Source organism: Symsagittifera roscoffensis, chromosome 6 (genome assembly GCF_963678635.1).
Source record: "Symsagittifera roscoffensis chromosome 6, txSymRosc1.1, whole genome shotgun sequence".
Taxonomy (NCBI): domain Eukaryota; kingdom Metazoa; phylum Xenacoelomorpha; order Acoela; family Convolutidae; genus Symsagittifera; species Symsagittifera roscoffensis.
Genome location: NC_087067.1, coordinates 892,483 through 920,352, shown reverse-complemented (window position 1 = coordinate 920,352; position 27,870 = coordinate 892,483). Strand labels below are relative to the sequence as shown.

At 35.5% G+C, this 27,870-nt stretch overlaps 2 protein-coding genes across 3 annotated transcripts; one reads left to right on the top strand and one right to left on the bottom strand.

Moving 5' to 3' along the window:
- Positions 1-518: 518 nt before the first annotated feature.
- Positions 519-11,159, bottom strand: LOC134848080 (eEF1A lysine and N-terminal methyltransferase-like). The gene is made up of 6 exons (XM_063865421.1): positions 10,389-11,159; positions 9,342-9,555; positions 6,044-6,627; positions 1,751-1,944; positions 1,311-1,438; positions 519-851 (listed from the first exon to the last, which is right to left on the bottom strand). Exons 1-6 carry the CDS (start codon positions 11,123-11,125, stop codon positions 750-752), a joined length of 1,959 nt encoding a protein of 652 aa, XP_063721491.1. The 5' UTR covers positions 11,126-11,159; the 3' UTR covers positions 519-749.
- A 1,388-nt stretch (positions 11,160-12,547) lies between these two features.
- Positions 12,548-15,946, top strand: LOC134848297 (uncharacterized). Of its 2 annotated transcripts, XM_063865691.1 has the most exons (5): positions 12,573-12,609; positions 12,770-13,070; positions 13,928-14,137; positions 14,814-15,146; positions 15,502-15,946. In XM_063865691.1, exons 2-5 carry the CDS (start codon positions 12,886-12,888, stop codon positions 15,845-15,847), a joined length of 1,074 nt encoding a protein of 357 aa, XP_063721761.1. In that variant the 5' UTR covers positions 12,573-12,609; positions 12,770-12,885; the 3' UTR covers positions 15,848-15,946. The 2 variants fall into 2 exon arrangements, with proteins under 2 accessions (XP_063721760.1, XP_063721761.1); XM_063865690.1 differs by having other exon boundaries at positions 12,548-13,070.
- Positions 15,947-27,870: the final 11,924 nt, after the last annotated feature.

The following is a 27,870-nucleotide window of genomic DNA, read 5'->3' as shown; positions in this document are numbered from 1 at the left end:
CAACCGATTTTTCCATTGGTACCAACTTTTTGAATATCAGCACAGTAGTTTTTGAGAAAAACTGAAATTTCTGCAAAAAGTGCAAAAATTTTAGAAAGCGTGGCAAAAAAAAACAAAAATTCCATACATTTTCAAAATACCTGTTTTTTTCATACAGGACCTAACTCTAGCCAAAAATAAAGCAGCAACATAGGCTATTAAATTTCCTATGTTTAAATAAAGTTAAATATGATTAAATTGAAATATACCATTAGCGCCACCAAATGAGCACTTTTATTTGCGATTTAGGTTGGGAAAAAAAATCTTCGTAATAATACACTTCGCTTCGTTTGTTTAAAAATAGGGTTATTATAGTGTTTATGGCAGAACGCGGAAAATAAATCTGTTCGGCCTTCTGAAAAGAGCGTGAAACTTTTATGACTTTTTTAAAGACACCCCTCCTCGAGAAAATCTTATCCGTCGCTCTTAAGAGCAGAAAATTCGAAGGAAGATACATTAATATGCGAAAAATCTTGCGGTCAGAAAAATATCACATATATTTTACTTTGATCACAAACACATTTTTTCTATTGTGTAAATTAATTGAATTTAATTTAGTCCTAAACACAAAATAGCAATCAGATTTTCAAAACCTTTTTAACCAAATCAAGTAATCTAAGAAGTCCAACAAGATGTAAGTGAGCATCATCATTGCATAAAAATCTTTTGGTCCACAAATTTTGCGTCCAAAGAAAATGACTTAAGCGTCTTCAGAGAAACTTGATAACTTCCACAATTTCCTGCAGCTGTTCGGGGTTAAACGAAAACTGAGATTTGAAGAATTTGATACCACAGTCGAACACATTGAGACTCTGGAGCGGCGATGTCCAACTTAAAATCACTCTTTAAAAGACAGGTTTAAAGTGTGACCGGTAATTAAAAATTAGTTAAATTATAATTTCAAATTCCGTCAAAAAACGTCAAAACATCTGAACTTTAGCCAAAACTTTACACGAATTTCCTTGACAACCTTAACATGAATTGAGCCCTCATTTCTCAGGGATAGATCTAAAAAATTTTCGAGGAGGATTTTCAAAAAATGGTAGAAAATTTGTCGGCCTTTTTATAGCTGGCTCAAATTGATTTTCCGAGCTCTCTAAAAACACTTTTGAGCAAACTCTTGTGAGTAAAAACACTTTATAAGTCCCCCAAAATGGTTTCCCGAGCTCAAAAAACTTGATTTCCCAAAAACATCATAATGAACTTACTGAACAAAATCGGAGCCTCATTTAATGTTTAGTTAGAAATAAATTAATTTGGACATTGCTGGCCTTGAGGGAGCTTTGAGATAGAATGAGTAACTTCTGCTCCCATTTCTTCATCTTCACAACTGCTACGTGTGTGAACACAGATTTGCTCATACGCATCACTAGTTCATTCATTTCCTCAAAGGTCACATCTGAACACAAAACAATGATAATCACACAACTGATGAGTTTTGTTTGTTTTTTTTTATGCCTAACTTCAATTTATTATTTTTTCTTATTTCGCGCAAATCTGATCTTTCACGAATTTTGTCAAAAATTGAAAAACCACTGGATAATATCTGACCATACTGTTCTGGACACTCTAAAAAGTATTATTTTCTTTCGTTCATTTCAGAACGAACTTGACACTGTAAGTTAGCGAGCAGTTTTCTTTTAGACGAGTAGCTATTACTTATTTACAGGAGTAGCTTATTTGAGTTGCTTATTTGCCGCATTTCGCTTACCTCTACAATTCGTCTCTCGCCAACTTTGACTGTCCTGCAGACGCATCAGGACACAACCAGTTGGCAAAAGAGAGTCCGATATCTGTGTGAGTAGTTGCTGTCCCAATTTCATCGCATCAATCTCATCACTCTCATCTGATTGGCCGACAGAGAACAGCCAATCAGAATCAAGGACGACAGCATCTGCTTTCATTCTAAATATAATCACTCTGAAATCCCAGTACTTTTTTTTTTATCGACGAGCGTGTATTCGTCAAAAAATTGGTTGGTACAAAAGGCAATCTCCTCAAAGCACTCCAAAACTTCCAATTTCAACATGGCCGATTGAAAACGGATAGCCAAAATTTACTTAGTGATCACCTGATTAATGGAGATTAATGGTGTTCTGGTATCATTACAATTATATGAAAAAGAGACAAAACAATTTAGGATTAGCACTTTTTGATATAAATAACCCAATTTGAGAAAACTGGACCAATAAGTAAAATTTTATTTCGCTGGGAAATCTGAAAACTAAATTCCATTTTCGAAACTAGAATTCCGTCACGTTTTTCGTGACCTTTATACTTTCGCTGTTCGATTGTGGAGTTTGTCTTTTGGAAATAATTTTTTTAAAAAGAAAATTGAACATTTTATTTTTATTAACCTCTGGCCCCTCTTCCGCCATATTACATTTGACCTTTTTTTCTGTGAGGAGAGAGATGCCACCTATTTCGCGTATCCGTTCCCGCTTTCAGGAGGTGGATGACACCGTGACCCCTCTAAATGTGACCGAAGCGGGATTCGAACCCTCGAACTTTATATTACAGGCCGTGCGCCTTACACACTCAGCCAGGCCTGCTCAAGGCAATTGACAAACATCAGTTCAGAAAGTGTGTCTATGCAAATAGATAGTATAGTAAAAACTACAAAATCTGTAAGAAAACCCAAATAGAGACAGTTGGAAAAATGTCAGTGAACGCATGTAAACAGAAAAAAAAATTGATCTATTTTCTGAAAAATAGGTCAAATTTTGATTTTCAATGATAAAACTATATGCATCTATAGCTCTTCGAATTTCAAGGACAATTTACTGCTGACAAAATTAGCCCAATTTTAAAAAAAATGAATTAATGAGAAATTTTAATTCCACAGGGAATTCAAAAAGCTAAGTTATTTTGAATCTAGAAGTCATTCATGTTTTTCGTAACCTTTACACTTTTGCTGTTCGATGATGAAGTTTGCTTTCCTTTCAAATAATATGTATTGGATTTTTAAAAAAAAATTAGTCAAACCAGAAAAAGTTTCAGCGTAAACCATTTTTAAAATTTTCCCTAATAAAACGAAAAAAAAATTATCACGATCTATAAAAGTAACTTCACTATGTTCATCGACACTTAAAAGCGTGAAATCGACCCAAAAATGCATTTCTAAGGACGGTGTTTAAAAACAATTTGGAAAAAAAAGAATTAGAAGGGGGTAAAAACAATTCAGAACAAGGATAGCCGGGAACTGTGCAAGTATCACAGAATGTTGCGACCGTAGTCTTGAAAAAAAAAAAAAAAAAAACATTTTTCAAATTTAGTGTCGTTTTTGTCTTCATGGTGTGATTAAAAAATCTGAACTAGAAATTAAGACTTAGGCAAATTTGACAGTCTTGGTAAAATAGCCCAATTGAAAAACAGTTTTTGTAAAAAAAAAAGACTAGAAAAACGAAAAAAGATTTGTTAAGAAAATCAAAAAACTTTCAAAAAGATTTTCAATATTTTTTGCAGAAAGTTTTGGAATTTTGAAGTTTTTGATTCCCAAAATGGCACTAAAAAGCTTCAAAACTTACTTTACTCAAGTAAACTAAATTTTCACGGCTCAAACTAAGCATAAATTAGCTATTAAAAGCCTGCACGCTCACCTTATCAGCATGAAGTTAGACCAAAAATCAGAAATTTCGAACTGATTTTTCTCGACACCGAGAAACTTTTTTTTCAAAATTCACGACTGAAAGGGCTTCAATATGATGTATCACTCAACCCAAGAAAATAAACTAAAACACACCCGAACACAAAGTTTCTCCACATTTTCAAAAGGTCGGATCAAAAAGTAAAAAGAGGATTTCTTGTATTGATCAAACTTCACAACACAAAATTCTACTTTCGTGAAAATTAGGGTTTCGAACTGATATTTTTATTTATTTTATATGCTGCTTCTCTCGAGACCAAAACTAAACCTGACAATGACTTGAAAGAACATCAAAACACGTTCCACATTCTAGAAGAGTTAATATCAAGCAAAAAAGCCTACCTACTACTAAATTGAAAAATATCAAACAAACTATCAAAGCAAAAGTTTCAAGCTTTAATTGAATGATTTTAGATATCGACACAAAGGCGAAGCGGAGCTTCGCATCACTTGCGATACAACACAAACGTGAACAACAAATCGAAAACAAAACGAAAAAAGTAAGTCTCGGTAAAGTTTCATCAAAGGCAAAGATGCAAGACCTTTGAATACTAAATTAGCAACAGAAGAAAACAAACCCGACAACGTTTGAGCAGACACAAGCTGAGCCAAAAAATATTTTAAACTTTTCTTAAATTTGCAAGTCACAACTTAAACAACATTAAACAACACTTACCCTTATAACTTGCTTACAGAACAAGAGAAATCCGAGAGGAGACCACAACACCGACAATCTTTGAGCAGACACAAGTTGAGCCGAAAAAAAAATTCCCACCTGAAGCAACATTAGACAACACTTGCACTTGTAACTTCAATGAAATTTGGTCAGAACAAAAAATTCCGCGATATAAAAACTAAGCCGATATTATTTGAGCATAACTAAACTGAGCCAAAAAGGATAACCAAATTTTCAAGTCTCCCCTGAAACTACATTGAACAACAATTGTATTTGCAACTACAATGAAAGTTGCTTACAGCGCCAGCATATTTCGCGATGAGGCAACAAAGCCAAAAAAAACCTGAGCAGATAAACGAAAGCCAGACAATTCAAATTTAACTGGAAAAAACTTTGTCATAGAAAAAAATTTGAAAAGAAATGGTTATTACAAAAATTAGAGCGATAAAATTGTTTGAAATTTTAACCGCTATGCTTCAACCGACTTGTTTTATTTTTTTTCCGCTTAACCGATGCAAAATATCTTCACTAAACTGACATTATGTTTTCGACCGAGATCATTTATACCGAATAGAATTTCTATAGAATACCGAATAGAATTTCTATAGAATACCGAATAGAAGCGTAAACAACTTTTTTAAAATACACTGGTCAGGGTTAGCAATTATACAAAACTACAGGAGTTAATCAATGACACTTGAAACTACAAATAAAACTGCTTGCAGCGCAAAAAAATCCGTGGAGATGCAACTAAGCCCACAAATCAAAGTCGACAAACAACAGTCAGACTATTCAATGTTTCCCAGAAAAAAGTTCAATTTCATAACACGCAAAAACAACAAGGTCAGGCCCGGGACTCGAACCCCAGACCATAGGAAGCAAAGGCAAGTGTATTACCTCCAAATTAAGTGGCAAGAAAATTGGAAGCTGCTAAAGTTCGATAATAAAGCAAGATTACACTGTAAAAGTTGTTTATGGGAAAAAAAGGTCTTCTTCCCGATAAAAGACACTTGCTTTCAAAAGTGTAATTCGGAAAAAAATTTCAAAAAACCCAACACTTCTTCAATCAAATATTGTTTTAAGATAGTAAATTTGTCTCGAAAGAAAATGGCAGACTAAAAATCTCGGCAGTATTCAGAAGATAACAGAAAAGAAAAGTATTAACAAAAAAGCGTACGGAAAAAAAAAACAAAACACTGTCATTCAAAAAATCAATGAAACAAAACCGTTATCACACTCGTATCCTCATTTAAATTTTCAGATATTAAACATCTACAAAGCTTTTACATGAGAACCCATGTTCAAAAAATTGATCTTTGCAGAAAACGTTGTGATATTTTCCGGTATTTTTTAACTTAAGAAAAGGATACTTGTGCAAGTTGTAGTTTTATTTTTCAAACAAAGTTCGACTCTTTAACAAGCAAATCTAGACGGACTACTTTGATACCATCTAAAAATATCAATGTCCTGAGCCCAAAAGTTACTCAGAACGGCTCAACATTCTATTTAAACTAAATTGAGGTAAGCAACTTAGTCGAATTCATGCTACTAGACACAAATTACTTGGGTTTGTACTTGGGTCAGATGGCAAGATTTATTTTTACCATTTTAAAACAAAAACTACTTCAAAGACTCAAGAGAAAAACACTCCCTCAACCTCTAGATCAAAATTGAAAACTTACTTGTTTTGCGACACTTTCTGAGAGTTCAAAACGGGACAGTCGCTAACATGGGCCAAACAATCATCGCTCATTCTGCCATCAACAAAGTGCTCTTTTACGAATCCAATTAACTCCTTGTCCTTCTCAAAACATCTCGATTCAATACTGGTTGATAGAATCTGATCAAAAAACGCAACCAGAGCAAAAAACCGAATACCAAAAACATTAACAGAAAACTTGTGATTTGTCATCGCTATTTTCACATCTATATTGCAAATTACCAGGGCAACTAAAAATTCAAAGTCAGACAATTCGCAAGATTTGAACGCTGTTAACTTATCGCTATCATCTTCAAAATTCAGAGAGCAGATGAAATTGAAGGGATTCTTGTTGCTTATCAACTGTTTTGAATACTGATTGGTTTCTTCTTCGGTTTGTTTTGAATACTTGATTATACTCAGTGAATCGTCAGTCTTTTCTGTTGAGAATTCAGTTAGAATTTTGACTTCTGATCCGATCACTGTTCCCATTGAGAGGAAGGGAGTCTTGAAGGACGCCGGCAATCCATCTGGCGCAAACGCCATTACACTGCTGCTAAGTTCGCCCTGAAACAAACCAAATTTTAACTTGAGAATGTAAACAAACTAAAAGACTCAGGAGAATCTGAGCTGCGCTGACTTTAAAAAAAATCAGAGAGCACAAATTTGAAAGCCAGAACTGTGCTGACACGGTGCTAAGTATAAGATGGATGCAGGCTTTCCACCAAAGCCAGGGCAAATCAGAACCGCGATAAAAATCAGAAATAGTTACAATTATGAAAGATTTTGAAACCAAAAAGTATTCTACAAGCTGCTGTATTTTATAAAAAGTGAACATAATTTAGATTGAAAAAACTTAGGGTTAGGACAATCGAAAAAATATTCTTTCATATTCAATGTTCAAGCCGAAAAAACTATGTTTTCTGACTTTTCTCTGCCGTTTCAGATCAGCAAGTCACCACTATGAAATTAGTATAACCAATGGTCTCAGAAAGTTCCAATGAAAGTTTGATGGGTAAAGCCCGAGTCGCACCAATAAGCAAATCACGATACCTAACTTGGAGCTGCAAGCAGCTGTCTACGGCGCGCAAATGGCTCATTTCATCGTTGATGAATCAGAAAACAAAATATGCAATCAACATTTTTGGTCAGACAGCACTACTTTTCTGTAATGGGTGAGAACGACTCAAGTTCGACACAAAATCTTCTTTGCAAACCGATTAGCTAAGATTTTGTATATCTGCAACTCTCACGATTAAAATACGTTCCTACAAAACAGAATCCCGCCGATGACGGCACTCGGGGTTATACAGTTGAACAAATGACGACTCAGTCTCGCTGGTTGCAGAGACCACAATTTAATTGAAAGGACCAATCTCATTTGCGGCAACAAGATCAGTTCAGATGATGTCCGCTAATAATTCTACTGTTCAAGTCTGTCACACGCTCAGACTGCTCAGCTTTAGCAAATGGAACAGGCTCAATCGCTCAGTTGCTTTCTGCTACTTGGCCGTCGACAAACTTAGGAAGCGAAAATCTCATCTAAAATTGTCTCATCATACGAAAAGTTACACTAACTTGATTAAATTCTGTCAAAAATCTGACTTCTCGATAGAAGACGCTGATTAAAAGAAGAATAGTCCAGTTTCTCCATCAAGTATACTCCGAACTTTGACGCTTGTCCAAAGCACCATTTTTGGTTACTTCTAGATATCCCATCATTCTGCATGGATCAAATCACGTCAAAAATTGCTCGGGAAAAACACCCACATAGTGAAAAGTCATTCTGGAAATGAACAAACGCGTAGAAATCTCATGGATCCTTCGCTGTCGTCTTACTGCAAGGCAGACTATACGAAACTGCCTATCTTGTCGTAATATGTTGCAGAAAGTTTCAGCACCACTCATGACAGACCTGCCAAAAGATCGATTACTGACGGCAAATCATTATCTGTTTTACACTACTTGACTGGACTTCATAGAACCTTTCACGATCTAAGACAACAGCAATGGATATTCGAGATATAAACTTCTCTTCGCCTGTTTGGTTGTACGCGCCGTACACTTAGTAGTATCACCTGATTTGTCTACTGACAGCAAAATTCATTGCTTCAGACGTTTCGTTTGTCGGACAACGGATCTTCTTCTGTCAGTGCCAACAAAATTCTGGAGAGCTCAGTACGCGACTTAGCGCAAAGTTCTGATTTCAAAGACACACTATCGCTCATGGACATAGATAGAGAATGGTTTTTCAAACCGCCAGCTGCGCCTTATTTTGGTGGCAGCTGGGAGCGCCTGGTTCAAATTTTCAAATAGTCTCTCTTTAAAGTTATCGGTTCTCAAACACTGCAAACTTCCAGAAATACAAACTCGGACCAAGTGGAACACGGCTTTCAACAACTTGGCAGTCGACGATCTTGTCTGGGTGATAGAAAATTAGACACCAAGGGGTCTTTGGCCTCTCGTTTAGGTTCTCGAGTTTCACTCAGCCAGCGACGAAACAGTCAGATCGGTGACACTCCAGACTCCTCGTGGTAAAAAATAAGCACGGCAAGTAATTAACTTGATTTTAATTTATTTCAAAGACTTTTACGTTCGAAAACTAGATTTGAAAAAGTTTCTATTGATGGACATTTACGCGGTTTACCCAACTTTTGTCAACGTGACTTCCATCCAAACACAACGAACAAAAGTGAGCACTGGAGCACAGATGTCAACCATACCTTTCGTTACAATTTTCAGGTAAGTTATTGCTCAGAAATTAACGTCATCAGAATTAGGAAATTACTAAAATGTCATGTTTTCAAACAAGTTTTACACATTCAGAACTAACTCTTATTCTTTCCTTTATTTTCCGGTGACCTCTACATAGAGAATTAGACGACATGAGAAAGAAAGAACAAAAGAGTTTGAAAAATAGTATAATGAATAACGAAGAAAGAAGGATAGAAGACGAAATAAAATCAGCTATGATAAATTATTAAAACTAATGTAAACATGCAAATAGATAAGTTAAACCAAAAAAGTTACAAAAAAGATGGGAAGAGTCACTCCTGCCTAATTTTTCTAGCTATTTTTTTTAACTTACTTAAGCTATTATCACTTAATTTGGTAGCTTAATTAAAAAAGATCATGTCACTTAAATTTTTTTTTTATTTTTTCGTTTTTTTTTTGCCAAAACTTTTTGCATTGAAGAATTGTGGTCAGAACATACTGTACTACTTACACAGCCTCATACTAGTCTTGTTTCAATTTGAATTAATTTGAAAAGAAAAACGAACCTTAATGCTATCTAATCCTCCATAATTGACCAATGGATTCAACATGACTAACAGCACTCTGCTGTACTGTTTGATATGAGAGCAGACCAACTCCATTCTGCCTTTTGAGGTCAAATAAAGCCAAATGTTCTCACTTTCGCCAAACTGAGGACAGACGAACACTGCGTAGGAAGGCTTCTTCACATTTTGGTTATTGACCACATAGCATCTGTACCTGATTTGGATTTGGGCAAACGGTAATTGAGTCTAATTCAATTAAAAATAAGAAACATTTAAATCGAAGTTCAAAGGAAAATACTATAGTGCTGTAACAATATTTCGGACAATTTGACGCAGAATACTGAAGCCTTCAGTCTTTTAATTCAGGCATTATAATTTTGGAGGTCCAATAGGTTTGATTTTGTCGACGTACTCAATGTACTTCTATTTTTAAGATATCCTAACGATACCTTTCTAGACCGATAACGTGTGAATTTATTTTGAACTTCTCGATTTCTTTTTACAATATTCACTTATCTGCTTACTTACTTCAGGTGCAAATGAAAAAAAATCTTCTTTTTTTTCACAATTTGCTTGATCCACCATTTTCGCTCCAGACACTCACGATGAATGGCCAGGATTTATATCAAAAAGGAGTGAGGTTTCATTGCCTTATTTAGATCACATCAAAGAAAAGTCACAAATTGTAAGTTATGGAAGTTAATTTGTGACAGTCGAAATTCATATTCCAAAAAATATACATTTCCAAAAATTATCTTCTATGGTTTTTGGCTTGGGATTTAAATCATTACTCAATTTCAATATCTACTCCCAATTTTCTTCAAACCGTTTTTAAAATTTGCTTTAAATTTGGAGCTTAATTTCAATTCACACCACTGCTTCAGACAAAAATGAAGTTCACTTTTTTCTGCACAAACTAACCTGATCGGAACACTCTAGTGCAACTTGCACAGCAACCGACCAATCTTGATTTATTTTTAAACGGCCAGATTAAAATTGTATTTATAATGATAATGTATACATGAAGACTCAATTCCCTAGCCCCACCTAATTGACCCTTCTGAACTCATCATGTCTGTGAAAACAGATCCTGAACTCTCGCCTTTCAGAGATGTGACTTTGCGAGATAAGAAGTAAAGCTTCTGGAACGATTCAATTTCAACCAGAAACTGGTCGGCAGTTTTGCATTTAAACGCACTTCCAGAACCGAAATCAGTTTCAAAGACTGTTGGCAATTTAAGCCCCGCTTTCATCTTGAACAAAACGAGACAAAAAGTTGGCATGTCAAACGACTTCTCAAGTTTGACATGATGCATTCTCACAATATACGAAAACTCTGATTTTTTCAAAAAGTAGCACAAAACTCTTCGCAACACAATAGGCTGGGCTAAAGTCACACACACAAATCTACCAGAAGCCATTAGTACTCTTTCAGTTTCGGAAAACAACTGGAAACTTGATATATCTGATTCGCTTTCACAAAAAGAATCGAAATTGGTTTTGGTCAAATCAGCAGAATGTTCCGATCCTGCAGAAAACAAGGCATCAACTGTACCCTTATCCAGAACAACGTTAAAAGTATCCTTATCGTAAGCTAAATTTGTCGCATCCATCGCTTCAAAATGAAGCCCAGGTCGATTTTTCGCATTTCGCTTTTTCATCTGTTTGATCACAGTGGCGTTGAGATCAATGTTACACATGTTTCGAAAAGCGGAGTCGTACAACTGCTCAGCAAGAGTTGAGTTTCCACACCCGATTTGAAGTATTTTGTCTTTTGGCTTCATATACTAATTAGATTCAGTTTCAATTTAATTTAAGACTCCCTCGTCCGTTATGAGTAAAACAACATTTTTCCACCAATTATATTTTTCTGAGATCCCCTAAAAAAATTACACCAATTTGCACGTTTTTAGTTTTGATCCCAAATATCTTGACAAAAACACAGCCAACAGGCCGTTGGAAAAAAGTCAATGAACACAAGACAGAAAAAAACTGACTTTCGAAATTCAAATAAAAAAATAGATGTCCTTAAAGCTCTGTGAACTTCTAGAACAATTTATCATTGGTGCTTTTTTGATAAAATTAACTCATTTTGAGAAAACTGAATCAATAAGTAAAGTTTTCTTCTGCTGGGAAACCTGAAAATCAAATGCCAGTTTCGAAACTAGAAGTCGATCACGTAATTTTTTTCAACTTTACACTCTCGCTGTTCGATAGTGGCGCTTTTCTTCTTTTAACAAAAGAAATGAACTGAAATTTTAAAAAAAATCAAAATCAAACCGCGAAAACGCAAATTAGAGCCTGAACAAACTTTAAGACTTTTCCTTGAAAAAACAAAAAAAATAATTGTGACCTTTAAAAGAGTCTGAACTACGTAAATCATCAAAATATTGATTCTCCAGTTGAAAAAACTTTCCGAAGAATATTTGCAGCATATGCAAAAAAAAAACGTTACCGTAGTTGGCCCGAGGAGTCAGAAATTAAGTGGAATTGTTTTTTTTTTCCTTTTCGAGGAGTTCGCAAATGCTGTCGTATGTGCCATACCACTCAAAGGGAACTTCTTGTCTCTTCTTGAAGAAGTTGTCCCAATAATCTCCGGCCGAGAACTGAGTGGAGTCTTTAGGCAGCAAAACACTCATCTATCAATCACCTGAAAAACGGATACATAACCAGAAGACAGTTGGAAACGTGCCAATGAACACAAAAAAAGCGCAAACGACGACGAAAGATCTTTTTTTTTTAAGCTATGCGTGACTGAGGAGATTATGTGAGCTCAAGTCTTCAAATATCGTTTAAAGGAGCTTCTCAAATAGCTATTTAGTTGACTAAACCCTTGAAAACACCTTCGTTAATGCTTTCAAAGTTTTGAAATTTCTTTTTCCCATACACGCCCCCCGTTAACATGAATTCGGATCGACCCACGAAACAAAACGCTTTAAATGATACATGATTTTTCAAATTATGGAAAAAATTGAAAAAAATGTCGTAGCAGGAAGAGCGCATTCTATGCTACTTCTTCAGCGGTAAACTCCTATAAATGGCCCTACGTCAAGCAAAATTGGCCATAATTTAGATAATTTATGGGAAAAATGAAAAGTTTAAATCAGTGATAACTAGCCTAAAGGATTTGCAGGTCGAGATCAACAAAAGGATAAGAACGTAAGTTCACAATTTAAGCAATGCCCTTTTTCAGTGACATTTGTTTAGACCATTCGAACAATCGTATAACTGAACTATTTACAAGTCGGTGAGCACTGAAATTCAGTTGGTATGTCACAATAAATATCTAACTTCAATTTAGTTCCAGTCATAATTTCAATAACTAGGTCAAGTTTAAGCACTGCTACAGATATGAAGTAGTACGAATATTTCTAACATTATCGCTGAATTTTTAGCTTAATTTATAATTTCTTTTCCTAAATTTTTAGACTACAAAACAGATAACCGAAACCTTTACGGTAGGAAATCCAACTACGCAAAAAAGTTATGTAACAGCGCAAACGTTTTTAAATTTAAACACTTCACAAAGCAACAACAGCAACCAATGTACCATTCTGGCTTCGATTACGCAGTTGGATGTGGGGGAGAAAATAGGACAGACGAGGACGCAATTATAGAATTCAACTACTCCCAGTGTATTATCTCGAGGGTGGGGGAGGTGACTTTGGGAGTGTTCGGAGTAGTCGGCTGCATAATTCACTCGTATATCATTTTCTGCTACAACTTCAGGCACTTCTACTATTTCCATCTTAAGTAGAATTCAAGGACCTCTTTAACTATAACCCCCCTCGGGTACCTAGTAACGAATATCCACCCCCCCCCCCCGCCTATAAAGCAATAAATCAACAGTTAAGCATATCAGAAATTTATACCTAGTAACGAAAATTTCCTCCGTTTTTCAAAAAGGGGGATATAGTTACAGACATCCGAATTCAAATCCAAAAAACTTCCTCGCCATTTACATGGTCGGAACAAGAAGAGTAACCAGTTGCTGTGCAATTAGCACAGAATCTTACAACCACAGTCATTTTTCGAACCATTCTGTCCTTCCGAGTTTTTCTCTAGCATTTAGCAGTTACTGTCAGCCTAAGGCAGTCATATAAAATTTCATTAGAACTTTAGACAACCTTAGAGTTCCACAATTCTTCGCTCTAAATCGTCCAGAAAATAGAAATTTTCATTCACTTTTAGGAAATTGAGCAACCTTTTTGGAATATTTTATTCCAGCTTAATTCAAGTCTGAAGAAGTTTTAATGAGATATATTGTTTGGCCCATTTGAGGTTTTTTATGATACTTGATTTAATGTAAGTTATTCTGAAAGACCCGAACTTAAAAAAGTTTCTAACCATCGGTAGTCGGAACACTTAAAAAGTCATAAATAACCCGAAATTTCACTGAGTAAAATGATTCAAAGTTTTTTTCCCATATTTTCGAGCAATCAGTTTCACAAAAATATATCCTCATATTCTTTTTTAAAAACTTTGAAGACATCGAAATCCGTGCGCTCGATTGTACATGGTGTTTTAGCCCAACTATAATCAGATACCATTTTACGTTTTTTCTCTAACAATAGCATTGCCTGCAGACCATCGGAACAACAGCGAGCGCCAGTGGAAACTCTGATAATCAGTCTGAGCTGTTACGATCTGTTCTACTGTGCGGGACTGGTGGTCTTGGCAGTGCTGAGTCGCATTCCCAGTTATGTCCCAGACATCGCCTGTCCACTCCAAGCAATCGTGCTATCCTTCTATCGCAACTCTCTTTTTCTAGTTGTTCTATTACTCGCATGCAACAGGTGAGCGTCTGCGAACATCAGAAACTAACAAGGATAGCCGGTTGCTGTGCAAGAAGCATAGAATGTTCCGACCACATTCATAAAAAATCCAAAAAAAGTTTTACTTCAATTTTTTTTTATATTTATAGGGTAGTGTGATTAGAAAATTATACAAATACGTACACAATTAGCAAATTAGGCGAAGTTGACAACAGTTATCTTCAAAAAATGAAAAAGAAACGAAACTAATTTTTTGTTTCCACAAAAAAGTTTTAATTTTTTTAAGAAACTTTTATTGTCAAGGAAGCGCTAAAAAAAGCTTCCAGAACTAATTTTTTAAGTAAAATCAAGTATTTGCTAGTTTATTTGACCAATTTCCAGCAATTTTTATATAACGAATGTTACTCGATCGCATTACTCGCAATATACAAGATATATAAGAAGATATCACACATGAAAACACTTTGAAAAGATACAACAAACTTTCTGCTACGAAACTGCGATGCGTATCTGCAAATCAGTAATAACAAACGTCCTAGGCCACGAAACAGTATTAAATTTCATAAAGCCGGCCATAAAAACGCAACAATTGCATACGCGTTTTCAAATAACCGGCGCAAAAACTGCTCCAAAAAATTGACCAACATTAACTTTTTATACCTAGAAAAATATGAGTTAATTCCTTTTTCATCAACAGGTATTATGCTGTGTGTCGTCCCCAATATTACGGCCGCTATTTTTCCAAGCTGAAAATCAAGATTTACGCCATTTCATCATTCGCGGTATCTTTCGTCATAGCTCTCATAAATCAAACGAATGCATGCTTTTTACACGAAGAAAGCGATGATTATTCAACCTACTACCACTGTGCATCTGCATTTTGCTACGTAATATTCTACCTGCCTATGATAATCCTCACTACCATGCTTTACGTGAAAATCTACAAGAAGCAGAAGGAGATAATAAACACTGAGGAGTTCTACAACGAATATTGTGCTGGAGCGTTGACCGAGGATATCGAGTCTGAAAGGCGAATACTCGTTTAGAAGTCTCTTTCAAAAAATCCTAATGCGTTCAGAAAATCCCTTTTTAGAATTTTGCCAAGACCCAAATTATTAAAAAAGAAATAAGATCCAGAAACGGAATTGAAAAAAAAACTGAGGCGCTTCATGCTTTCAACCTTTTATTCCGCCCCGTATTTTTATTTGAAAACTTTCCAAGGTGAACTAAAATTCACAAAACTGTTCCTGAATTTGCGAGAAAAAAATTGGCATTAGACGCTGGGCACAATTTTTTTCATACTCTCCAAAACGTCTGTCTTATATCACTCTTCACAAAGAAGAGCTTTTAACTTTCCTTTTCTAAACGACTACCTGTGAACAAAGACGTTTTTTGGGAGCCATCACCATCTCGACAATAATTACTGTCTCAATTTTAATCGGCGATTTTGTGATCAACTTTTTAGTATCACTTTTCTCCATTGACCCAATGCTTTTCAACAGTGATGGCAAATCAGTTGACAATATATCATTCATTCTCAGTGCTGTTATCGCTTCGCTTATATCCATGCTGTTCGTGGTCAACCCGTGCATTTTTATGGCTACTAATGACCAGTTCAAGATCAAACTGACCAGACCAATTAGAGAACTGAAAAAGCGAATGCGCGCAGAATCCCAATTGAAGATAGTCGAACTCAACACTGAAACTCAAGCATTGAGTGAAATCAACTGAATTTCGAAAAGCTATTTTTAATATTTACATGTCTACAAAATTAATACTACGTCTAAAATATGTGCATAAAGAACTGACAAACAAGTTTGCAGTATGCAAAGCGACCATACAAAATACTTTCAAAAGACTTCTCGTTGGCGTTTTTGAAAAGGAAGGGAAGACAATGATTTAGATTATCTTAATTAGTAGATATAACGAGTATTATTAGAAACAAGACTGCTCGTATTAGGGCGAAGCCCTGAATGTTCCGACTGCCTTTTAAGTTCTATTGAGCAGTATTAACATGAAACAAATTAAATAAATAAAATCCTTTTTTTTTTTTAGAAAAAATGAGATTTTTGTAATAATCATCTCCCACACGCCATATAAAGTACAAAAGGAGAAATTTCGCTCCTTGTAACAAAACAATTATGGCAAATAAGCTTCTTTCAACCAATTTGGAACGATTTCTAAGACGGATTAACTCTCCCTTACGCGTTAATAGCGCAAAATATATCGCGCGTTAATTGTCACAAATTGGCTAAATGGCAATCTTTAAACCCCCATAACTCTACAAAAAAAGATCACAGGTGAAATATCTTTTCAAATTTGAGCTCAAGACAACAATATCTTTTGAATGATATAAAAAAATTCCGCAATAAAAGGCTATTTAAAAAGTCGAAATTTGTCTGAAGAAAAAAAACCACCCCGAGCACAAATATTCCGTTACTTTCGTTACGAAAGTCGGAAAAAATAGTAGATACAAGACTGCTCGTATATCAGGGCAAATACGACCGATTAGCTAGCCTCAATTCAATTTGGAACGATTTTGCTGTGCGGGATAATTTGCCAGGCATAAGTAATTCGCGTTACGCTCTCAGCAATATGAATAAATTCTTCAAAGCGCGGCGATTTAGTCCAAAACATTGCCAATTGGCAACTTTCAAACCTCCAGAACTCGATAAAAAATAATCGGAGTAAAACATCTTGTTAAATTTGAATTCAGGAAGTCGATATCTTCAATGGGGTATAAAAATTTCTGTTGAAAACTATTATTTCGATCGGCGAAAATAACTGAATAAAAAAACACACCGAGCATAAATATTCCGTTTTTTTTTTCGAAAGTCGAAAAAGTTCTATGTTATTAGAAGAGAAATGAAAAGAAGTCGGCTGCCTTTTCCTCCTCCTGCTCAGCAAGTGATTCAACTGATTTTGTTAAACTAGTAGAAAAAAGTCTATACTCCAGTTTGATAACGCTTGCTAATCGCAAGCGTAATCAATTCAAATTAAAGAAATCGAAAAAGAATCCACTTGAACCTAAAAAAAATTACAGACGGCTAATATGCTAGTAAAATGCCGAATTAACTAAACATAAAATGAGAATCCTTATTTGCAACTTAGTTTGGAGGAAAACCACGTGGAGTTCCAAAATGACAGTACGTTTTCTAGCTCGCTTGTTTAAATAATCTTAACAGCCGACGAAAGAAAAACAGTTGGAAAATTGTCCTTGAGGAAGTTAAGCTACTACTAAATATATCTAATTCATATTTAATTTTTCACTTTCCAATTTGGCTTCAAAGGCAATTGTAGTCATCAGCAATCGAAAAGTCATTGATCTTTACTGTAGCTCAGGAGCAATTTCTCAATGAGGTATAGTTTGCCAACCCCGGAAAAAAATGCGGGCCATATATTATTTGCTTTTGCAAAGAAAACTGTTGTTTCTAAGATGTACAACAGCAACTTATTGAGCCGTTTCGCAGGCTTTAAAAACAAATCAAATGAAATGTAGAAGAAAAATCGATGCTGCGCTCTTAAAGCTAAAGCTCTTTGAATTTCAAGAACAATTATATCATGACACTTTTTCGATAAAATTAACATTATTTGAGAAAAATGGATCAGCATGCAAATTTTTATTCCGCTGGGAAACTTGCAAATTAAATTCGACTTTCGAAACTAGAAGTAGATCACGTTTTTAATGATTTTTACACTTTGCTGTTCCATAGTGAAGTTTGCCTTCCCTTTATTAAGGAAATGAAATGAACTAAAGAAGAAACGTAAGCTAAAGAAAAAATCACCGAGACCTATATTAGAGTATTTACCATATTCATGAATCGTATAAAACTATTAACTTTGAGCACAGGGCAACATACGTAATAAATTGCCCTCAATCTAAAGCTAACTGATGAGAATATTGTGAGCCAGTTTTTTTAACGTCTTTGAATTTGGGAATAAGTACATTTTTGATTTGATTGGGCCTTTTAAGGCAAAATTTTGGGCATAATATTTGAATATGCCTCGCAATATTAAAAAAAAAATTGAAGATATTTATTTAAATTAAACAAACTTCAATTTGAAAAAAGCTAAAAAAAACGTGAACTAAGCTACATACTCAAACACAGAGGCGAAGCGGAGCTTTGCACCACTTGCAATACAATACAAACATAAAAAAGCCGAAAAAAATGAAAATTTTTGAAAAAAAAACAAGATCATGTCTCAATAGAAATTCATTCTAGGCAAACATGCCAGACACTTGAATTTTAAAACAGCAACAACAAAATGAGATTTACAAAAAAGAAACAAAGCCGACAATTTTTTAGAAGACAAGTTCAGCGAAAAAAAAATTGATTTTATTTTAAAAAAAATTTAAAATCCCACCTTAAACAACAATGGACAACACTTGCACTTGAAACTACAACCAAAATAACTTACAGTACAAAAAAATAAAGATGTGGCAACTAACCATTTAAACCGAAAAAAAAACGATTTTTTGATTCTTTTAAAAAAAATTGAAGTCCCCCCCAGAAATTAAAATGAACAACACTTGCAACTAAAATGACAATTGTCTACAGCACAAACAAATTCCGTTGTGGGAATTTAGCCAACAAAACTTGAGCGAACAAACGGAAAACCAACAACTCATTTTTCTCGGATTTTTTTTTCAATTTCCTTGCTACTGAAAGAAAAACAAGTTCCGGTCACGACTCGAACTCCAGACCTTAGGGTACAAAGGCAACTCATTTACCTACAGGCTGAGGGGGAAGCAATCTGGAATGCTAATAGAAGATAAGAGAGATGAGAATAAATCGCCTGCCTTTTCCTCCTCCTCAGCCCCAAGTGATTCAACTGATTTTGTTTAACTAGTTGTTAACTAGAAAAAAATCTGTATTCCAATTTGATAGCGCTTGCTAATTGAAGAAATTGCGGAAAAAATCGGTCTTGAAACTTGTAAACATAAACTACAGAAGGCTAATAAAACGAGTTTTTGAGGATACATAGTTGCTTCTCGAAGAAAAATAGTTTATCAGCAATTATTTGCCCTGAAAGCAATATAACTTCGGTATAACTATCTATTTACCAGTAAACCACTCTCTGTACAATTTGAAAAATTGTTATTTAAAGAAACAGACAGACAGAGAAAAGGAGAGAGAGAGCCAATAGGAAACTACTTCAAAATACGCAGAACCTAAATTTCATCGAACCATATTCAAAAACGTATTCAATACCAAGAAAGCAAAAATATTTGCGTCAATTGGAATTCTCTGATTGAGAAGCGAAGACAAGCAAGCCGCTTAAACAGTAGAAATGGTAGTTGGCACCCAATTCTATAAAATGAATCAGTGAGTGAAAAAAGAATCAGTGTAAATTTGGTTCAGAAGTGTCGCCTTCAACTGGTGGACCCAACTACCTATTATTCTGCCGTAAGCCACACTAATATACCCTCCCTCCACATACAGTGGTGGGCAAAGAGCACGCTTTTTTGAAGTTTTTAGTTTCGAAAAATCTTAGTCGGCTGGGTCTCTTAGTCTATTAATTTTATTCCTACTCCCTCGTGCCGGCATTAACCCTAACCCTGATACCTACACATGATCATTTTGCAAACAAAGAATTTTACGGACCCAAGTCAGTGTCTGGTGCCACGTATGTGGCTTGAGCCATTTTAAATGTAGGGGTCTTATAAAGCTTAAAGAGCACAAGAAATTTTTATTGCCCCTTTTTTTCGAAATGTTTTTACTACCACCTGTGACTAACATTACTAGTTTTACTCGCCAGCCCGTAAAATCTCCCCCTCCAAAATCGAACTCCCGGCCAGTGATCAGACCTACCCTTATAGCCAATCAAACTCCGAGTTCGCGTCATGGCCCAAACCTCCCTACTGCAACAAACCCCCAATTAAACAAACCAACCCTCTCTCTACCAAGTCCCTGAACATTCTGCAACTGAAGTGTAATGACATCTCAAAATTACACCTCAAATAGCAGCCTCGTAAGCTCGTAAAGCATCCGAAATTGCATTCTTAATGGGCGAGTAAAATATCCATATTGCGGTTTTTCAAGAATCAAAGTTACACTTGAACAAGCGCTTTCCCTCGCTGTCCGCAAACAATATAATTATTGGAATGCCATTTACAAATGCTTCCTAATCGAGATACTAGATTTAGTGGAAGACGGAATTTTGGAGGCGCAAGGCGTACAAGGCCTGCAACCAAAATCTCCGAATCACAAACTTATATCCCTCCCCGCTTTATATATCTCTCCCAAAGACTTGAAAGCTTTCATTATAGTTCTCTTATTTCATGAAAGAAGTATTGTCTTCTGTGACGCCAATGCCCAATCCCTCTCTGGTAGTCCAATATTCTCGAAGACCAACAAGAGCCAGAAACAGAGCCAAAATAAATGAATCTACTTTTACCGCACTAAACGGCCATTATCAAACAATGCATTTTAAATCTTTATCTTTCTGATTAAAAATTTGGAGAAATTCTTAAGAGTTAACCTTCCCGAAACCAAACAAAGATCAATTCTTTAGACTCGTACAACCCAGTTTTGATTTTAAGCCAATCTGTCAAAACTTTAGCATATTTGATCCATCGCACCCTAACTAAATTCCTACCCATAGCCAACCATCAACATGGGGCCCCAAATATGCCACACTTGATTTATCAAAAGATTTTGACGTGGTTAGCCATTGCACCCTCCTGAATCTCCTTCAAGCCACCAGCGTACCGGAAAGCCTAATTAAGTGGTAGTCGAACTACCCGAGTGGAAGTCTTGTCAAAACTTAAGATTGTTCATTTCGGACAAGCGTCCCTCATGGCTCAATCTTATCCTCAACACTTCTAATTGTTACTTCCATGACGCTCCGCTATCGCCCCTCGATGTGAGACTGCAGTCATAGGCGGATAAATTCCACTTTTTTTCCAGTCCAGGAATAATTCAACGGCATTATCAATTTTATCCAATTATCTAACTTACTAGAACAATTGTTTCATCTCAAGATCCCTATTTTTGTTCTTAAATTTTGGCCAGCCTTTTTTTCTTCTTTTAAATAATATTTTAACACCGATACTAGTGTGGAAATAAACAACGCTAGACTGCCCCTCAGGAAATATCCCAAAATACATGGAAAATGCCAGCGAACATCCACAGAAGCCCCGGAAATTGACTTTATCCTATCCGAAACGAATACTTTCATCTTTAAAAAGTATGTGTGAACGAAGTTCTTTCATCTTTATCAAACTTAAATTGCTTCAAAAGCAAATACACGCAAAGAGTTAGGCAAGCCATAATAATGCAACACCCCCAACAGTTCTGCCCCTCAGACCACGTGAAATCTCCCTCGCCGAAGAATCCCTGCATCGTTCCACTAGGAGAACTCTATCCCAGTTGGGACTTATTTTGAGCTTGCCGGACACACCCCATCGGAGCTAAAAGCAACAACAACAACAGTGTGTGAAATAACAATCAAGCGTATTCAACAGCAAGTCTATTTTTTGAAAGTACACTGTAACAAAAAAAACATTATTTAAAACGTTTTCCGAAAAGGTTTTACAAATGGTGAAGCCACTGATGTCCATTTTGCATTTAATGAAACTATCAATTCTTTTTCTCAAAACACTTTTGAAAACCCCAATCCTACAAATAAAGAAATCAAATTCATTCCAAAACGCCTAAATATTTCATACCAGTATAGCAAAAGCGTGCTACTCTAAAAACAACTTTTGGGATCAAATCTTGCTCTCAAAAATGTTGAATATTTCAAATAGTCGTTTGATTTGGATAGAAAACAAACAAGAAAAAAAAATTGACAGAACTCAGAATAACTGTCATGTCTGATGCTCTTGAATAGTTCGTCAAAATAGTTTGCTTAATCTCCAACTTAACTACTTACTTTATTGCGTTTTCACTTTTCTTCTAAATGCACGAAACCGGATACAATAGGCTAATCGGGTGTTCTGCGTACAATACTACAAATGAAGACGTCTTTCTGAAGCTGAATGATCTACAGTGTGAAGCAGCTCTAATTACACAGACTACCAGTGGCATATTCGGAGCTATAGGTCAGTCATTTCCATTTTAAAATTTGGTCCATTTACTTCTCTTCTCCCGCCCATGTTCACAAATCTCAAATTATGCGAACAGGAACATAAAGCTCCTATCTCATTCATTAACATTATATAAGTTTGTCAAATTTGGTTGAAACAGACGTTTAATTTTTCTGATGCGCTATTAAGTTATTATGCGCAAAATAAGTAATAAGACCCGTAAATTCTGGTAAATTACTACAAAAAATTCCTGCAAAAGGAAAAAATTTTACATTCCCGTTTTCTTGCAGGAAACTATGAGTGCCCGCCTATTTTTCAACAATTTCCGCCTTTTATATTTTTAAATTTTTATAGATTTTTTTTTACTTTTCTTAAACCAAGCAGATTAATAAACAAAATTTTTGCCAGGATAACTCAACAGATAAGAAGCCCACTTATTATTTGCCCAAAACTTAAACCTTATAAGCCAAAAATGTTGACAGAACTCTCATCTGAAATAGCATCGTAAGATACGATGAAACTGGTTCAATAAAAATTTCAGATGAAAGTACTTTCATATTCGTGATGCGATTTTTTCAATCAACAATGAGCCAAAACTCGTATGCAACTAATACGTAGACATTTAATATAATCAACATTTTAGAGGGGGTTACTGTCATAAAATTCTTCCTAACAATGTATAATTGCAGGCCGATACGTAATCCTTACAAAAAATAATATTTTGACTCCTCAACTCTTTTTAATACGACAGCAGAGACGAATGAATGTTGTGTTGTATTTCCTTTTGACCTCGAATTTGTTTCTCTGCAAGGTGGTGTGATCCATGCTTACATAATTTTCTGCTACCACTTCGACCAGAATGAGAGGCGAGTCCCCATCGACACACTCATCCTCTCCATATCCTCATACGACTTCGCCTACTGTCTAGGTCAGTAACACACCCCCCCCCCTATTAGCTATACATTACATCTACATATAATACCACCAAACATCGAGCTTTACAGTCACGTTCATGAATAGAGATTGGACCACCAATCACTAGAAAAACATAACTACAGATAGAATGAGCATAAAGCTTGATTAACTCTAAACTGCTAATACTTGAGCAGTTTAGCCCGGTGGCATAGTTGCGTTTAAGACCATGGAAAGACCATAAGCAAGCAGAGAGAAAGAACGACATGAAAAACTGAGTCACAAATATTAGTTCGCACAGAGACAAAGCTAAGCTTCGCAACACACCTCACATATAGGATAGCAAATTAATGCATAGAAATGAGACTATTTGAAAAATTGTCAAAAACGACAACTACAAACGTATGTCTCGAATGGTGTTTAACTTGAGGAAAACAAATCGATAAACATAATGCCTAGCTTTAGTAGCATTGAGACTATAATTACCCAGCGGTAACTAGGCAGACAAAACACGCATAGACGTCCGTTTAACCAAAAAAAGTGCCGTTTTGTGCCACTAAAAGTTTCAAAACACCAAGTTGTTACGTCCACCGAATCACAAAACATGAAAACACATTTTGCTCTTTTAAACAAGGTATTATGCGGCAATCAAACCAATAAGACATACGTCGAAACTATTCTTTGGGAAACGCTGACAAAAATAAGCAGAAGAACGATAGTCGGACGAATCAAGTTTCTCAGAATAAAATTGCGAACTTCATACTTTAAAAAGCTCCATCCGGGAATCTAAGCCAAGGCCGTAGACTCCAAAGGCACGCACGTTACCGGCATACCAGATAAGAAGAAGAGCTTAGAAATTATTGTGGTTTCATAATACAGCTACATCAATTTCATACAGATTTGTACGGTTATTTAACAGGAAAAACGTCTAATTCCCGATTACAAGTCACTAGCTTTTGAATCTACAGTAAATTCATTTCGAGAAAAAGCTCCCAAGAAACATTATTGGCAGACTTAACTTAGCATTTAGAAAAATGGTACCAGGTAGTAGATGAGCCGACACACTTAGGTACACGTCCATTTTTACGTCCTGTATCCAATACATACGCGCACAAAAGTCAAATTTCGCCCTTCAAACGACGCAATGCGAGACGACTAAGCCGATATGACATGAGCAGACATCGTGCAAGCTGACTGGGCTGTTGTAAGAAACCAAAAAAAAAAAACGGAAATTATACAAAACAGGAGTAGATCAAAATGACTTTAAATTATGACAGTTTCTCAAATAAAAAAATTTAAGCCAGAAAAAAGTACAAATCCTGCTCCAGTTCAATCTGAGGAGCTTTGTCATCCTAAGCATGTGCATTAACTCTGCCCCCAATGAAAAAACTATTAGCTAAAATTTGATATGCTCAAATGGTAAAATAAGAACTTCTGTCAACAACTTCCACTGTGGTACAAATTAGGCGTTGAAAATGATTCTTTTAACTTTTATATTTTCATAAATTTCACAGAATTTCGCATTTAAGCAGTAACCAGCAAAATTTAACAAAATTATGATTCATGAAAGCTCAATTGCCACATTCTTTAAAAAATCAACTTGACATCAAACTATTTGATTGTGCCAAGTATTAACGAAAAAGAAAAAAACTTCAATCGTTGCTTTCTTGTGATTTGAAAATAGCTTTCTTGAGTAAAATGAAAATACAAAATAAAAAACAATCCGCGATGTGGCATCTAACTGAAACATATTTCATGCATACTGAAAAACAAAGTTCGACTGGGACTCTAACCGCAGACCTTCGGGTGTAAAGGCGACAACTTCACCTCTAGGCCAAGTGAGAACGAGCCTGGAAAATGCTAAGGCTCCACACAGAGGCGCTATAAAGTGCAATTAGTAGAAATATGCCTCGAATTAGTTAAAATTCGGGTAGGTCTCGGATTCGATCTACGACCTACATATTATGAGTCTCTCAGCTACACGCACACTTAACACATCACAAACACGAGCCAGCCACAAATGAAGCAGATAAAAGAGGCTATGAAACTTCCAATGCTTGATCGAGATTATAGCTAAAGTGCAACCAAATAAGTTAACACTTTCCACTTTCAATGAACACTTTTATTTGCGAACTAGGTTAGAAAAAAGAAGGTTCACACTAATACTTTACGCTGATCACAATGGAAATAACAAAGCAAGAAGAAAACAAGTAAGATTAGTAAAAGTTGTTTACTGGAAAAAAAAGACTTTTTCCCGATTACAACATAATTAGTAGATTGTCTTTATTTAATAGTTGATTCCAAGAAAAACATGCCAATTAAGAACGCTCGTAGTCGAAAAAAATGAATACCCAAAAATTGAAAAAAAACCATTGCAGAAATTTCATAATTGTCTCGAATGTTCAGTTTGAAAAAAAAGCCCAGCAATACAATCACCGGCATGGTACCAAAAAGTACTGTGAAACCTTTTCGAGCAGCAACTAAGCCGACAGAAATTGGGTAAACTTCTATTGAGCCGAAAACCAAAAATGTTGTTAAGTTCTGAAATTCGATTTTTTTATCCTTTTGTTTCTGGAGCGGAGGGGGAGGGGCATTTAAATTATACTAGCGGGTAACGCACCTCCAGTGCTTCGAATTTTTGACAACTCATGAAAAAACATATATATTGGAAACCAGATATGCAAGCTTTTAGTGTCGAGATGCCTTGATCAATGTCTGCTCAATTAAAAAGTCAAATTTTCAAACAGTCATCGTTGAAAAATTTTAACAAAAATCAAAAGTTTGTTAATTTTGTTATATCATTTGTGAAAGACAGCTGCAAGACAGGAATGGTAATTCAAGCGACTAAAATGTATGAAATGAAGCTACAACCACAAAAGCTGAAACATTTTTAGGCCAAATAAAGCTTTTAACCGAAAAAAAGGAGAATAAAAGAAGTATCATTATTATTAGTATCTCAAAAAATATGACCGCCACAGCAACAAAACTTCTTACGGTACGAAAAAATCCGTGATGCGGCAACAAAGCCGACAAAACAAGCAGACAAACAATAAGCTGACATTTTTTTGAAAGGTAAATTTCTCTGTTTGAAAAACAAACAGTTCCTGACCGGATTCGAACATAGGATCTTTTCAGTCCCAGGCGTAGTCGTTACCTCTAGAGCAACTTCAATTGATTAAAAATATGCTATGAAACGATTCAAGTCATTTTGTGAAACAAATTGTTATTCTGAAACTCTACATTCCGATTTGATAACGCTTGCTAATCCCAATCGTAAAAATGATATAATTTTATTAGACAAGTTGTTCATATAGAAAAATTATCATCCGATTTTATCGCAAGCGTGATAACACAAACTTTTCGGAAACAAAAGGTTCCATACTTCAAAAGTTTTACGATAAACAAGCTACAAAATACGATAGAACATCAACAGAGCACATCAAAATCGAAATAAGGGAAAAACATCTCAAAACATCCTTCAAAAAAAAATTGGTGATATGCCCTTATATTAAAAACTTTGTTACATGACATTAAATTGAAAATCTCACATTCGCGCCGTGACCATTTGACAATAGGCAAACACTAACCATGAATAAACAGATAATATTACACTGCCAATGCTTTGCAGCAAAAGTGCTTAAAACTGCTCACTTGTATTTTCCAAATGAGTTAGAAAAAAGAAGATTCGCAATATAACGCAAAAACAAGTGAGAGCACGACAAAAGCAACTCGAGAAGGTATACGATTCGATCTGCGACCTACTGCAATATAGAGATTTCGAGTCTCATGCACTAACCACTCAGCCACGCACGCTTAACATTCGACAAACACAAGTCACGAAGAAAGCAGCTACATATGCTAATAAATTGCAACTGCCATTCAGCAAAAAAGGCACGAAAAACAAATAGACACAATTTTGCAAGTAATAATTTGGAATATAACAAATTGCGAGATATATTCATTTAGAAAACTTCTGAACTCGAATTTTTATTATTGTTATTTGAAACAAATTGCTTTTTTCGGTTCATTTGATGAATTTAAAATTGCATACTGTGTTGCATAATTTGACACAGAGTCGAAGCTGCGCTTCGCAAACACTATCGAGAACACGACAAAAACCCAGCTCTAAAAAGGTCAATAAGAAAAAGTAGCAATAAGCCTCGAGGTAGTAAAAATTCGGCTAAGTCTCGGATTCGATCAGCGAACTAGTGATTATGAGTCGCATGCACCAACCACTGATGCTTGATAAATCAGAAAAACTAGCCACAAATAAAACAGAGAACAGATGCTATAAATTTCTAACGCTAGAGACCGTGATTATGGCAAAAGTGCCACCAAAAAAGTGAACACTTTTACTTGCGAGTTAGATTGGAAAAAAAAGGTTCGTATTAACACAATGTGCTCTCAACTTCGCAAGTGTAAAAAGCACTTAACATACTCTTGCCAATTGATCGTACAAAAACACACGCACATAATTGTGTTGAAATATTTTTTTCAGTACAACCAGCCTCTGGAAATCCCTGTAATCAGATGACTGTTTTATATTAGTTAAGCACTAACCATAATACCAAATAGGTCAAAACCAATGCTCACCATATGCTCAGTTTTGTTTTAATTATTATATTTAGGCCTGTTGATACTGACTTTGATAAGCCAGTTCCACTCCTTCTTCTCCGACATCGAGTGTCCTCTCAGTGTCGTCATCAACACCTTCTACAGGAACTCACTCTTAATGGTAGTGCTACTCCTAGCAGCAAACAGGTATGCTCCGATTCACTACTAAGAGTTACATGCGCCCTAGCGGCCATGT